This window comes from Mastacembelus armatus, chromosome 7 (assembly GCF_900324485.2).
Source record: "Mastacembelus armatus chromosome 7, fMasArm1.2, whole genome shotgun sequence".
NCBI classification, from domain to species: domain Eukaryota; kingdom Metazoa; phylum Chordata; class Actinopteri; order Synbranchiformes; family Mastacembelidae; genus Mastacembelus; species Mastacembelus armatus.
Window position 1 is genome coordinate 25,958,002 of NC_046639.1, and position 14,816 is coordinate 25,972,817.

The following is a 14,816-nucleotide window of genomic DNA, read 5'->3' on the forward strand; positions in this document are numbered from 1 at the left end:
GATTTACTCCAGACTTCCCCATGCACTGACGTCAGTCAGTTTTATATCAGCCATACAGTATATGATGAGATTTTTACTTCCTCTTTGCAAATTTTCCACCTAGTCACTCCTCTCCCTCTGGACAGATGGATCCCTAAGGGCTGGTCCTGCCAGCACTCACCTGTGAGACGTGGTTTTCCAAGACGTGTCCAGTCATTATACTTCAAACATCTGCGTGTTTGCATTTGTGTTTGTGTGTGTTTTACATTTTGGAAGAGAGACAATGGGACAGTCATGTCCTGCTCTGAATCACCCTGCTGGACTATTTTACAGTCATGACAGAACCAGTAGTTATTTCTGTATTTGTTTTGGGCTCAGGGGTTTGTCTTCCTACGTAGTCTGGATCCTCTTTTTCCACACACACGCACACACGCACGCACGCACACACACACACACACACACACACACACACACACACACACACACACACACACACACACACACACACACACACACATATTTCCATTCCCCATGGGGACATTACAGTCACTTACATGCATTTCCTGGAGACAAGCTTAAACATTACCAGTACTTTGCTAACCCTAAAGCTTACCTTAACTGTAACCCACAGTGGAGATGTGTGTTTTTGATCATGACGCCCTTGTAACTCCTGTTACTGTCAGCCTGTAATCAAACTAAGGGAAATCTTTGCAGCTGTAAAGGAACATTTTACAGTATCATATGCCGTAGATAAACTTGGTTTAATTGGTGTTATAGCCTTAATTGACTCAAAAGCATTCAGTTTTAATATCACGTGTCGTGTATGTTTCCCAACCAGACATAATGTGGATAAAATAACCTTTGTCTTGTTTTTATTGCTACAATCCAACCCGCAAGCTCATTCACATGAACATAATTGCATTTATCCACTGAATGTTTCCTCGTCGGTAGATCAGTTTATTTTCCCAGGTAAAACTTCACCTTTGTCCATAGTTATACCTCTGATATCCCACAGTACGATATAGCATCATGAATTCCCTGTTGCATTTTGCCCGAGCATGGGTGTGTTACCAGAAAGGATTTAAGTGGCTTAGCGCCGCTAACCACAGGGTCCCATTAGGTGCCTTGTGAATCTTACCTTTCCGTGACTCAGACCTGTCTGAGTCAGCACAGGAAGTTGCATCATGTGTTGCACAGAGGTCTAAGCACAGGCTTGAGTCAACATGCACAGCAGAGAGCAGAACAAAAAGGTGATGCCGGCAGTAAGTCACCAAAATACTGAAGAGAAGAGTCAGTGTCCAGAGTCCCTATTAGCACAGAGCGTTTCCTAATGGCTTAATGTTTTCTTTAAGGAGCTTTGAATTGCTTTGTTGCTGAAAGATGCTAAACTCACTATGGAGCCTTTTTCTGCATTAGAGTGGAAGCAGTGAACCAAACACATTTAATAAGTGAGACTGTTTCTTTTATTCTTCTAATTTCTGTAATCTAATTCCCCGTGCCGTTTTCTTATCCCTTGGATGTTAAGTGTTTCTCTTTAACACTAGAGGACAGAAGAAGCTCATTACTATTTGGAGAAGCAGATTTCAGATATGCAGCATTATCACCATGGCCTGCTGCAGCAAATGAATCTTAAACTGACAACATATTAAATAGTGGAGTTTTGTTTTTCACATCAAGGGTGAATCCTCCTGTTCCCCATAATTATCATTTTCTTCAGATTGTCCTGGGACGTCCAGTTTGGGAGATGACTTGTGTCTGATTGTTTTGTTATATGTGGATCTATTTTAATCTCCTCATCTGAGTTTTTATAAACAAATTCATCTTTAACCACCGAATGAAGATGAAAACCAGTCTAAGGTGAGATTTCATATTTATTTCTTTAGAAGGCTCACTTTAATTTTAGCCTGGATCACACACACAACTCTGCAGTCGACTTGTGTTGGCCATGCACAAACATCTGTTCATGTTTACTGCACAGTATAAAACATCAGAGGAGGCTGCTACAGTTTGTTTAGACACAACAGTGTAAATGTGCAAGATGAAAAATGATTATGAGACATAAAGTCTTGAATTCAAAATCCAAGTGTTTTTTTGTCCACTGTCCTCAGCATCACAACTGAATGAAACAAGAACAATTTACAGTTAGATAGTCTTTTGTTTTTCAGTTTTTCACCAATTACCCTGTTTTTAAATCTCATTTCACCCAGAGACACAGATTCTCTGTCAAGCATCCTAGTTCCCAAAGAACCATTTACACTCAGAAACATACAAAAATAATCATTTAGCTCGAATCCTTCGTCTCTTGTGTCTGCGACTGGGGAACAGAAACGACTGCTCTCAAAAACATCAGTATACCACCTACCCACAGTGAGTTTTAATAGGAAACTTTATAATAAAAAGAATCCTGTCCCTTTTTAAAAAGTGCAATTTGCCCTTTAAAAGGCTCGCCTTTACAAAAAAACAACTATCCCCTGTTCAAATGCACACGGCAAACGGATGCACATGATGTATGTTTATCTGTGGTGGAGCTGATGTCTCGTGTCGCGCTCTGATGACCTCACACGTTGGTGACCTCGATGCTGGTGTAACCGCGGAGAGGACTTCCCTCCGCTGTGGGCGGTGTCAGGTCTTGAACATCCCGCGGCAGTGAGCCATAGCTGCTGTGGCAGCTTAAGTCCCGCCCACTGCGGGCTTTAGGGCTGAACCCTGACGGGGGCTGGGACACAAACACAAATAAACCTTTCATTTTACTGCAGATGTATCCAACCAAGGCTTATTTTCACTTTGTTGTTCCTGATTATCAAATGTATCTCAAAATATGTTTCAGTGTCAGGTCATTTCAGCATCTTTTCCATTTGTCAGCTTTAGGAGTACGACTGTTTCCTCGCAGTATGTCTCATTCTTACAGTAGAATATATTCAGCCTGCTTCCTCCCAGGTTTGTGTTGTCTGCGCTTCCTTCACAACCTCATTAATGTTGTACAGCTGATGTTTCACTGTCAGCACTTAGCTCCATTTCCTCTGCACTGTGCATATTTGCAAGGTTAAAAGTGTACAAGACTGATTTTGATGCTAATATAAAATGCTGAGCCTAATGCTGAAGGAAGCCATTCCTGAAGGCTCCAGGCCTTTCTCACCTTGACAGCCCTCCTTCTCAGGGAGCCTTCGTCATCAGCGTGTCGGCCAGTGGAGCTGGGTCTTCTGCCCAGGGAGTTCTGACGAAGAAGGGTCGGTGGCGTTCCCAGCCCTAAGCGCTCATAGTCCTGTTTGGCGTCTGCCCTGCAGAGGGAATCAGAGGGATCTGGGTGTTGAGGGCGGCCACAAACAGACACTACAATGCGTCTTTGTAGTACCTCTAAGCAACCATCAGTATATTATCAGAGACTGTCCCCCACAGGATAAGGAACCTGTAATCTAATCTACTTACACATCAACAGCAGCTTCAGTACTAGAACTATAGTGGACCCTGTCTTCACGTTTATATATGATTGTGTCTCTTCTCACCTGGCCGGACCAATCAGGTTTTTCATTTCCTCGACAAGGTGTCGCCGAACCATGTGCTTACTGCCGGGGATTCCCAAGGCTGTTGCCATGGTATCGGTGTTGAACGTGGGGTCAAGCACCATGACGGCCCCATGAACGCCGCTGTTTAAGAGACTTTCAGCAAACTCCTAAGCAGGTGGATGGAGAGAAGGAAGGAGAGTGACATCAAATCAAGGTTTCTGACTGGCTAAGTGAAAAGGCAGACACATTAACAGCCCCCGACATTCGCTCAGAGAAAAAGCTCAGCTGGATATCAGAAAATTGAAACTCACTGAGAATATTAACAGGATGTCAGTCTAGACAGTCTTATCTCTACACAGCCTGAAAGTTGTGTTGTCTCATTATGGAAACATGTTTTCCTACAGTATGACAGTCAAATATTCATAATGCAGCATCACCACAAAGGTAATAATCTAAAAGCCTTTGTAATCAACCAGTAGCAGCATTGAAGTACAATAACAATGGCTTTCTATCACTCCAGATAGGAGCCCTGTGTAAACACACGGGCCTCCATTACTTGTAATACTAGGTAATACTGCTCTTATAATACTCATTAGACTGATATCTCTTTCATATGTCTATTAATATTTAATCAAACCATTTGCTTTGTTGCAGTGCACTGCAGAGCAGCCCTGGCCTGAAAATGTGTCAGTTTCAGATGTTTTTCCGTGACGTGAAACAGAAACAGATTTGCATTTAGGTCAGGGCTGTTAATTGACTGGTTTACATCAGTTCAGTCTTTAAGCTGCATTCTCTTTTCTGGCCTCACCTTCAGGTCAATATCTCGGATCCATTTGATGACTCGATGAGAGGTCCACACCAGTGGATCCACGTTCCGATGCTCACACTGTATCCGGCGGGACTGCAGTGCCTGGAAACCATGATAACAAACACTTGTTTACCTGTCTAAGGTTCTGTACCGTTTCCTGCTGTTCATTTACTGCCACCTCCTGTTTGTGGTCACACTCACCTCCTTGTCAAAACTGAGCATGTGCAGCAGTTCAATGCCCAGCAGCAAGCTGACCTGATGGAACTTCTTGGTGATGTTGAGGTGACGCTCAAGATCCCGACGCGTGAGGGAGTTCAGCATGCGCCCGTCGACCAGGTGATTGTGAAAGGCCTGGGAGTACTGGGGCAGGCCCACGTCGCTTAACCAGGCCTTGGCCACCCAGTGGTGGTCCATATCTGCAGCTTTGGACAGCCTGCAGACAGACGGCGTAACACTTTGGATAGGGTTCACCTCAGCTGACCCAGCCCCAATTCTTACCTACACTTGGTATCTAGTCATGCAGATGCATAGAAACTATCCAGTGAAGATGAAAAGAAGTTGTATTAAATGAGTAGTTTATTAATTGATTGGTCAAATGATAGAAAATTAATCACCAGCACTTTTCCAGCTTATTAAATCAAAAATGTCACCAGTTTTATAGTAAAACTGAATATTTTATCTTTACACTTCAGTATTATTTCTAAAATAATGCTCTGTAAATGTTGTTACAGCACATCGCCAGCAGATGGCCCCATTATACAGCCACAGTGACTGCTCCTCACCCTCTTCCATTCTCAGCATCTCTGTAGTCCTCAATGGCCAAGCGCAGTTTCCGGCGATGCATTAAGCTGCTGACACCCAAACCCACCTCCAGGTCTTCATCCGTTAGCCCCAGCAAAACCTGCAAAATGTCAAAGTGGACCTGCTACAGTTGAATTAAGGTTAGGAAGAAATACCAAAATAGTGGACTGGAGTATGAAGTTGCTAACGTGTCTGCTGTCGAGCACAATAATTCACAGCAAAGGAAAAGAGACTTGCATCACTGGTTTTATCTTACCCTGCCACTCTTGACATTTTCTGAGCAGGCGCGGATGTACATGGGCATTGCCATGACAACCTCCAGCCAGGCCTGCACTGTGCCCGCCCTCCATTGAGACATGGGTGTCATCCTGGCCAGCTCCACCTGCTGGAGGCGGTCCAGCTGGTCCTCTGACCCATCTGATAGGCTGAGACGCGTAGGGCTGGAGAGGCTATCTGAGTCTACATGGGTGTGGGAAAAGGGGGGTGGAGGAAGGTGGAGGCATGTGGGTGATGTAGTTCAGGGTGTGAGTGAGGGCAGAGGTGACAGTGGGTAATAGTGAGCAACAAAAAAAATCAAGACGTTAATCCAAAAGTACTCCAACAAATGAAAACCAGTGTAACAGAAAATCAGCCCAGAGGGGGAAAAGGGATCAGACGTGTGCGTAACGTCTTTGAAACAAACACTTTTAACAACATCCAACATTAAGCTTTTGGCTGCACGACAACAAACCAAACCAAGTGATGCTGTAAACAAAGTTGCAGGTTTTATAAACAAGCTCCTCAGTTAAGAAGTCCATTAAACAGGCTGCTGAGCGTTTGAATTAACATGACTCCTGTCTTTAATTAGCCTGCAGCAACAGCTCCAAGAAAACAACAAGCTGGTATATTAGTTAAACTCATGTTATATTTTGATGCTTTATGATCACATGACATCTTTCACACATTTATTAGACTATAAATTCTGCCTGTGAACTGTAACGTGTCCTTTACATGCGTCTTAATGGAGCAATGTAAATAGTGTGAAAGATTTAGTGGTTGTGACTTTGCAGCATAAAACCTTTATGCAGATTTCATAGGCTGATTCCAATGATTACACACTAATGACAACACATTTATGAATACTACACTACATCTCTGCTAATATATTGCTCTAGATATTACACATCAAACCTGTATTATCACCTGCTGTGTTATTAAGTTGGGCCAAATATTTTTCTCTCTACATGTTTCTCACGATAGTGTCTGTGTGTTCACTTTGGTTAGATCAGAGTCAATTTTTAGTCTGGACCAGCAGATGGCAAACTAGCCCCCGTTTTGGCCTCAGCGGTGGGCCCAACATTAGGCACCGCTTTCAACGTCCAATGTCCTGATGGCTCATAACATGTGGACGTGTGGCTCATCTGTTCAAGGACTGAGGTGTTTGGCTTCTACTTTTCTTCTCCCTGACAGAGAAAATCCCCAAAGCACATTTAACACGACCTGTGCAGCAACGTTTTACTTTTTGAACACAAACACAAACACTGGACTGCCCTTGATGCAGTACTCCAGGCTCATCCCCTGACTGGCTAAAACCATATGTTTTTTTTTTTTTTTTTGGGAAGGTAAGATTAGAAGCATCCACCTGAGATGTCAATCATGAAGGATGGCCACAGAGTCTTTGTTCCTGCAAAATGACACATCCCATAATGTCCATTTTGCTCCTGCAATTATTTCAGTGGAAAACCCATGATGTGAGATCGAATGACATTTTTATCTGAATCATCTAATTTTGCCTGGGGCCCACAGGCTTTAAACAGACCGAACAATAAAGATCCTCTGTGGTCCTTTCCTTTACTGTGTCCCTTTGTTTCCAGCAAATGGAAACCCTATGATTTGGCTGTCGTATTACGCCGCTGTGTGTTTACTCGAAAAGGATTTCCCAATTAAATGACTATAGAGCCTGAATAAACAGACTTTTATTAAACTTGACTCCAGTACTTCATCTCAAGCTGGGTGCTTTTATGCGTCCTCCTCGAGCAATGCATAAACTGAAGGTACACTTGTAAGAGCCCTTATGAGAGCACTTCATATTAAGCTGAATAAGTCTTTGGCCAATAATGCACTCTGGTCCAGATACAAGGTCTGGTTGTCCACTCTGCAGAGAGTCGTATTAAAGGCAGGTATTATTAAGAACTGCAGAATTAACTGTCTGAGTGCCAGACTGTGACGCACACTGGACTCTAGTCCAGTCTGAGTTTGGTTCTCCTATGGGGTTAACTCGGTTTCCACCTGTTTAAAATCGCCTGAATGTAGAGAAGAATATCCCCCAGCACTGCAGCAGGAGAGAGATTAGTGTCCCTGATCTGAGGCAGGAAGTGTTAAACATAAACACACACACAAAAAAAAACACGAGGCTGTTTTGTTCAAGCAAATGATCCTTAAAATCTATAAAAGTGCCCGACATCAGCTGGTATGATGGACTTTGCTGCTACAATGCAGCAGCTTTTCTCACTCAAAGGACAAATTGAAAATTACTGCTGATTTTCTGTTTAACTAAGTGATGACTAATATATTTTTCCCCACAACAGCACAAACCCCGATGGGTCCAAGAATGAAATCAAAGGTAAAAAACAAAACAAAACAAAGGAAGCTAGCCAGCGCTCTCAGGCTCAGCTATCTAGCATAGTGGAAACCAGCTGGGAAGTAAAGTGCTTGACATTTTTGGGAAATATGTTTATTAGCTTTATGTCGTGAGGTAAACAGGAAGTTACAGCAAATCTACTTCCCAGTCGGTGCTAATATCAGACAACCAGCCAGCAGCTGCAGTTTAGCTCAGTGTGTGGAATCTGCTCTTACAAACATGTTTGTGTTAGAGATTTGGATTCAACTTGAAGAAGTGCTATATCCCAAGGTTTCTGTGATGAGCGTTAGAAGGCAAACACAGCGTGCGACCCAGCAGAGCTCGTTTCTCAAGCAGTTGGAACTGGCGTACCTCGGTCCCACGAGTCTGACTGATTCATTCTTGGGTCACCTGACTGTGTTGAGACTCCAGTTGGGGTCAGACAAGAAGGGTCAGTGTTAGAGGTCAAGAGGTCAAATCAATGCAGAACATTATTGACACACCATGTGCTGACAAATTATGGGTTCTGTCCCAACAATCTGCCAATCTGGCTTCCTTCCCCCTCTCCTCCACTGTTTTCTGATAATTGATTCTGATACAACCGAAGAGGAAGAAATGTTGGATGGTCTGAATAAGGAATTGAAATTGAGGAAGAGAGGAAAGGAGGCCATTTGGACGCTTTTGGGATGCAGTCCTCACACAGATGGACTTGCAGGGCTGAGCGAAGCTAACGCATATGTTAAAAATGGCAGCCCCCCCTCCAGTGTGAAAGGACGAATCAGGATTAGAGCCATGTGACAAACGAGCACATACACACACACACACACAAACAACGCAGGGAAAGAGAGGAAAGCCACATGGAAATTCAACGTTATTTATTTTATTTTAAAATAATCTTGTTTTTCTCAGTTGTTCTCAGCGTAAATTTGTTGCCATGCCTTTAAAATTGAGCTACTATCCACTTCTAAACATCTCAGGACTTCACAATAGAAGCCCTCCAGTGAGGCCTACGTCTTTGACTTTAAATAAAACTCTTTAATAATAATATTAATTTTAATTTGTGTTGATGTTATTTCATTTACAAAAATGAAAATAAAAAAAACAAACAAAGAGACCGTGGCTCATAACATGATAAAAGTAATACAATATTTTTCATTTGATATGTTTTCCCCCATCAATAGAGGATCATGACGGTTGTTTACATGAAGACAAATAAAAATAACCTATGTTTTCATACACTGAATATTTAATGAGATAAACTGGTTAAGCTGTTGTTCTTATACATACAATTTAATACATGACTTATCTTCGAATTATCTCAGTGATTCACCTCTAAATCCGATATGTGCGAGCCAGAACGTGGGGTTAAATGATAATCCCCTCGCTGCTTACATGGACGCTCTTTTGACAAGCGGTGCGGTTAAATACAGCTCCAGTGTAATCCGTGACTCTATAGTATTTCAGGTGAGATTGACAAATACCCAGTGTTAGTGTAATTTCAAGGAGAGAAAAGATTTCCTGGGGGTCAGTGCAGACTCCGACTCGATCCAATGAAAGGATGAAAATAATCCAATGTGTGTAGTCTTTCTTTTCTGTGAAGAAATGCTCTTAACCTTTGCCACAGAGTTAATTGCTTTTTTTCAGCCATGGCCTGAACCCGGTATAAGAATATAATTTGAGTTCACAGGGTTATTTCTGATTTTGAACCTCCAGAGTTGGTGCTCATTATACCGGTTCATTATAATGGTGTCCAAGTGTCTGCTCCATCCTCAGGCCTGCAAACCAAAGGTCTGGTTTTCAGGTAAAAATGACCCAATTACTGAGATATTTGAGAATCCTTGACCATTAGTCTAATATCTACAACGTTAATTGATGTTTATGGTATCACATATTTTGTGGTAATAACTACTTTTCAGACTAATTATCCTCTGAATAATTCTACCAAGCCTTTTTAAAATATTAATAAATGATTAGCTTCAAGCTATAAGAGCCAACAAAAGAAGAGAGTAGAAAACCTTCTTATTAAATGGAATAATTATTTAATCAGCGTAAGTGTAGGATTTTCTTTGTGACTGCCGTCGTTGCTGACCTCTACTATTCTGAATGTAATTTTTGCATAAAGAGCAAAGAGGGTCAACTTCTCCAATCTAATCACTGCATGTAAAAACGGAGGAAATCCTGAATAAACATCATGGAAACAGTAACTGACCTCTCTTTTTTAAAACAGACGCTTTATCACCTCCTCGACAACATACCCAGAGAAAGACATTTGTGTTTAGTAGGGTTTTGGTCAACATGCATTGGGGGACTGGACCATATGCATGCGTGTCACATATAGACTCTGGTTATGTACCTTCTATCTTAACAGATAGAAAACACATTTCTTACATTTCCTGTTTGGCTTCATGTTGCTTTTGGAACAAACATGGTTCATTCCTTGCTTGGTAGCGTCTCTGAAGTCTCACTGATCATCAAGAGGTGCCACTGCACAGTTTTCTTGGTGGCTGAGGGTTGTGCCCTACAAACGAATTGGAGGTGGATTTGAGGAGTCTGCATGTCGCCTACAGGAAACTGTTCTCGTCATGGCAGTGTGGGAGGAGGTGGATGAACCAAGCAGGACAATAAACAGGGAGGAGTTTAAGTTGAAAGCTAGTGTGAGGAGGGGACTACAGGTCAAAAATAACGAAAAGCATTCAGGACAAGGAGACATTTACACGCACAAAGTGTACATCAACTGTTGTTATTTACAAGTACAGCAGTCCTTCAAGTTTCCAGTTGTGTGAAAGCAAAAGGCCAAAATATAAAGAACAATTAAAAGATCCAATAACACAGCTGTTTTGGGGGGGGGGGGGTACAATAGAACATTTCCACATGGTCTCTGTGTTACACTGTTCACTCTATTTACAAAGCTGTACATACAAACATACAGGTGCAATTTGCTTGTTAAGGTTTACACTTCAGTGAAGCAACACGCGCCTCCAGCTTCTGACATGGCTTCGGACCATGGGTGACACACACACACGCACACGCTGGCACACATATTAAGTGTGCACGCGCTGCTGCACAGGCACACGTACTCTTATATGTGTACACAGTGATATCAAACACGCACAGTCATCCGCTCACCCACACACACAATTCAACACAATTCTGTATTCTGCTAATTGGTACAAGGGCTCTCCAGGTGGTTGACTCAGATATGTGTGCTTTACCAGTCTGCATCCTCCTCAATGTAATAATCAGGTGTTGAAGTACCATCAAACAAACCAGGGTCAAGGGACTTGCGCTGCTTTCCTCGGGCGAAGACACGCGACAGAGAGCCCAGCCCCATCTTCTCCTTCTTCTTCTTACGCTTCGCCTCCTCCAGATCTTCTAGGGACTGAAGGACGAAAGACAGAGAGGGAGGGAGAGAGCAGAGGGAAGAAGAAGAAGAAGAAGAAGAAGAAGAAGAAGATGATGAAGAGATGGGCAATGCGAGAGCAGAGGCGTCAGTGAAGGGGTACGGAGTGGGCGATAAAGACTAGAAAAGATAGAGATCACAACAAAAACGGAAAGTGACACTTGACATGCCACCAGGCATGCACCTATTCAACAGCCACAACTAGTTGTCACATAAATTCAAGTCACAGCTGCAGAGCGAACACACAACAGATCGCGTGGGAGGAAAACATGAATTCAGCCAGAATAATGGTGGAGAGAAACGACAGCGGCCAGGCAGCAGGACAGTTACTACAATGGAGGTGATTACTTTGGGAGGGTGCGGTGGTGGGCAGCTCTTACATTGCAGAGGGAGTGAGTCCGATGGCGTGGTGAGTTGATGTCGCTGGGTGTGGATGATCGGTCTCCCTCCACCGCCGAGGCATCAGAGATGATGGAGGGCTGACGCGAGTGACACGGACTCACCCGCACGGCAGCCACTAGACAGGACAAGAGGGAAAAGAGAAAAGTCTTGTTTTCTTTCTTGGGTGTTCAGGGCATCAAAGTACCCTTGAATAAAAATATATTTTAAAATGTTCCTAACTAAAGGCCTGAAATTATTTGCAATCATCTGCAGTTGCTAAGCAACAGTGAAAACAGCTTCACAGAGGTGGAGAGAGTGTGTGTGCGTCTGGCTGGTATCTAGTTGCATAGCAATTTGGAGGTTCGTGACTGTTCACACATTTCCCCTGTTTTTTTTGTCTTTGTCTGCGTCTTTGTCCAGATGTCCCCAATTAGTCGGCAACCTGCTTGAACCCACGTCGACTCTTTTAAAGAAGCTCTGGGAAAAGTGAGATGGACTCCTGCTCTGGCGGCTGCGAGGCTAATTTGGTTAGAACTTTGGTCTTTATTGATGGTCCGTCTTTTGTTCTTTGTAGTTTTCATTAGTTTTATATTTTCCAAAGTTTGTCGTGACCCTTTGGAGATTCATTTGTATGCTGAAACCATAAAACCCCCAGACTACAGATATTTCACAATGACAATAATTATTATTTATGAATATTGATAACTTTTGCATGTTATTATATTCTGGCACACTGCTGACCTACTGTCTCTGTACATCTGCATCTGAAATGAATCACAAAGTACCGTGGTGGTTTGAGAACAGCTCCCTATTTCCGAGGCGGGGCAAGGTTTTGTCTTCAGTCCCTGAGGACTCAGACTGAGCTACACAAGAAAAATCTGCATGTTAACTGTGTTTCTATTGAATTTCCAATGGGAGTCGATGACGGCTGACGCATACAGATTCAAGCAACAAATGTCTGCGTGTCCTAGTCCTCCATCTGTATGTCTGATAAGTGGTAGCAGCAGCAGTGGTAAATATTGTGAGGAGGCTGAGGAAAAAAAAAGACTATAAACATGAAAAAAGGTTTCCCTTTGTTAAATTATTGCAACAATACAAAATGTCTGGATTTCATTCTAAAGTTTTCACCAGAAGGAAACAGTACTTAAGACCCAACTGGTCCCCGGCTGCCACCAAATACAGAGGAAACATTTATGTGCAGCAAAGACTAATGGAAGCTGCGAAGCCAAAGATATGTTCATCGTAACCGCTACATAAAGCTCATGAAATGTCACGACCGCAGCGCCGTCCGTGGCCAATGACATGGTCATAGTGAGCAGATGGCAGGATCGAATGTTTGTGAAGCAGGTTCACATGAGCATGCAGAGGGTAGATGATGCTGAGAGCTCCACAGTGACAGAGTCAGGTCACATACAGGGTGAGGGTGTTAAATTAGCTGTGCTCACGTTGGCCTACCTTGTCTGTCAGTAGGATGTGCACCAGTGTGGACATAGAGGGTCTGCTGACTCTGTCTGATGGCAGCAGTTAAGGGAAGGTCAGCCTGCATGACCCACTCTTGGTTGTTGCCATTGACAACCGCCTCCGTGGGCATAGCCAGCGAGTGACGCTTTGGCACATCCTTGGTCAGGGTGGCTAGTGACTGTTTGGCCTTCAGAGTGTAGACAGACAGAAGCAATTAGTCAGAAAGCAAACCCACAACAAGGAGAGAGATGTCTTACAGTTTTCTGCAGCTTCTGGGTTGTTTTCCTTCACTGTTTTTGTTGCTTTTACACGTGTACACGTTGAGTTATGTACCACAAGTCTCTGTTTACATGCAGATACATGAGTGTTCCCCTGGGCCACTCATCTGGTTGTTGTCTCATGAAAACTCAGCTGTGTTCATGTTGGCATTTTGCTGAAATCTCCCACTACGGCTCCTGTGCACACTAAAGAAAAAGAAATATGGGCTGGGCATATCTGCAGGAAGCATTAGCTGTTCCTGTAAATAATCTGCTATAGGTTTACTGTGTCACAAAGCATTGTTCACCTTTTAACAGTAGCAGCAATGAGCTGAGCAGGAACCATGGGAGATGTGTTTGTGTGTGTCCATGAACACTTCGTTTCGTGTGTGTATGTTTTCTAATGAGCCTAGACATGTCAGTGTTTTACAAATGCTTGAAATCTTGTTATTGTGCGAATCTTATCATCATGCCAAGCGCAGACGGCAGGCTGCAAATCAACACCTTGCAATCATCTCTGCCCACCAGCATGATTATCAATCGCAGTGACATGCAAAACAGGATACAATCACAAACCTCTGGAGTAATCATTAGTTGTCAGAATATTGACATATTTTCCCAAAGCATGTCTTTGCTCTATTAGAGCAACAACACATTCAGATCAATCACAGCAGGAATCCATGGGATCGCTAATGTTAGGATCACTGGGTTCAGACAGGGGTGGTTGAGGGTTAGTTAAAAACGTGCAGCTGAGGAGGGGCTTTCCAATAATGACAATTAGGTCGTAAATAGGAGAGATTTTCAGGGAGTGCGGATACGGGGAGAGGTCAACACAGGTCAGACTTTAAAGCTTGAGGGCCCTTCTTACCGCCACGACCCTAGGAGAGTAATCCCTGTCCATAAGCCGCTCAAACACCCGGAACTCCATTCTCTGATTGACACAGTTACTCATCTGGGGGGTTGGAGACATGAGGGATGGCTATACTGTGCATTCAAAGACGTTCTTTCTTCGATTATATGCAGCAGACCCAAAACAGTGCATAGGAGACGAACTATAAACCCATAAATCAGTAAACAGAATGTGTGTTTATTTATTTACATCTTCATGGACATTTGGCAGAAATATCATCTTTTCCCTGTATGAATTTACTGTCCACTTTTTTTTCCTCTGTATTTTATTGCCAACTTTACGTTTTATATATATATATATATATAAAAGGTAAAAACATATTAAACCCAACAATGCCAAAGAAAGAGATGAAAACTGTTTCCCTGCCTGCTGTCACTTCCATTAACTTTGTCTTCCTGTCTTACCATGGCCAGTTCAGCCTCCAGCTCCTTGATGCGGTTCTCCTTGAGGTCAAGCTGCGAGCGCAGTATCCCCGTGTGCTCTGTAGCTTCCTTGGTCTGCCGCCGAAGGTCCCACTTCTCCCTCTCCAGCAGGTCCTTCTCTTTGGCCAGTGCCTTCACCGCATCCTCGCTCTCCTAGTAGACACAGAGATCCTAATGGATTGATTCACGTATCAAGCGTAACTTTAAAAAGCAGCAGCTGTATACACACATTACGGTGTATAAAATCCAGTGCGATTGTTTTGGCGCTAAAGAAGTACTTAATAAAAGTATTTTA

General features: G+C 43.1%; 2 protein-coding genes across 3 annotated transcripts in view; both read right to left on the reverse strand.

Moving 5' to 3' along the window:
• Positions 1-1,832: 1,832 nt before the first annotated feature.
• LOC113145384 (kazrin-A-like) lies at positions 1,833-6,649 on the reverse strand. Its single transcript, XM_026332052.2, has 7 exons — positions 5,348-6,649; positions 5,073-5,191; positions 4,492-4,723; positions 4,291-4,392; positions 3,483-3,649; positions 3,116-3,257; positions 1,833-2,695 (listed from the first exon to the last, which is right to left on the reverse strand). The coding sequence occupies exons 1-7, from the start codon at positions 5,456-5,458 to the stop codon at positions 2,537-2,539; spliced, it is 1,032 nt and encodes a 343-aa protein (XP_026187837.1). The 5' UTR covers positions 5,459-6,649; the 3' UTR covers positions 1,833-2,536.
• A 1,952-nt stretch (positions 6,650-8,601) lies between these two features.
• The window catches only part of LOC113145383 (kazrin-like), a 114,094-nt gene continuing 107,879 nt past the window's right edge, over positions 8,602-14,816 (reverse strand). Inside the window, exons 6-10 of one of the 2 annotated variants that reach the window (XM_026332050.2) lie at positions 14,504-14,674; positions 14,058-14,141; positions 12,927-13,119; positions 11,471-11,607; positions 8,602-11,069 (exon numbers count right to left, since the gene is read on the reverse strand). In XM_026332050.2, coding sequence (XP_026187835.1) covers positions 10,899-11,069; positions 11,471-11,607; positions 12,927-13,119; positions 14,058-14,141; positions 14,504-14,674 — 756 coding nt within the window. In that variant the 3' untranslated portion in view covers positions 8,602-10,898. The remainder of the gene's footprint in view (positions 11,070-11,470; positions 11,608-12,926; positions 13,120-14,057; positions 14,142-14,503; positions 14,675-14,816) is intronic. The other variant, XM_026332051.2, reaches the window with a different exon arrangement.

What these genes read in the sequence shown, in the direction of transcription:
- LOC113145384 (XM_026332052.2), bottom strand. Translation starts at nt 5,458, where the DNA reads ATGACACCCATGTCTCAATGGAGGGCGGGCACAGTGCAGGCCTGGCTG. An exon ending in AAAATGTCAAGAGTGGCAGG is followed by an intron (nt 5,192 to 5,347) that starts GTAAGATAAAAC and finishes GACATTTTGCAG; the next exon opens with GTTTTGCTGGGGCTAACGGA. An exon ending in GATGCTGAGAATGGAAGAGG is followed by an intron (nt 4,724 to 5,072) that starts GTGAGGAGCAGT and finishes GTCTGTCTGCAG; the next exon opens with GCTGTCCAAAGCTGCAGATA.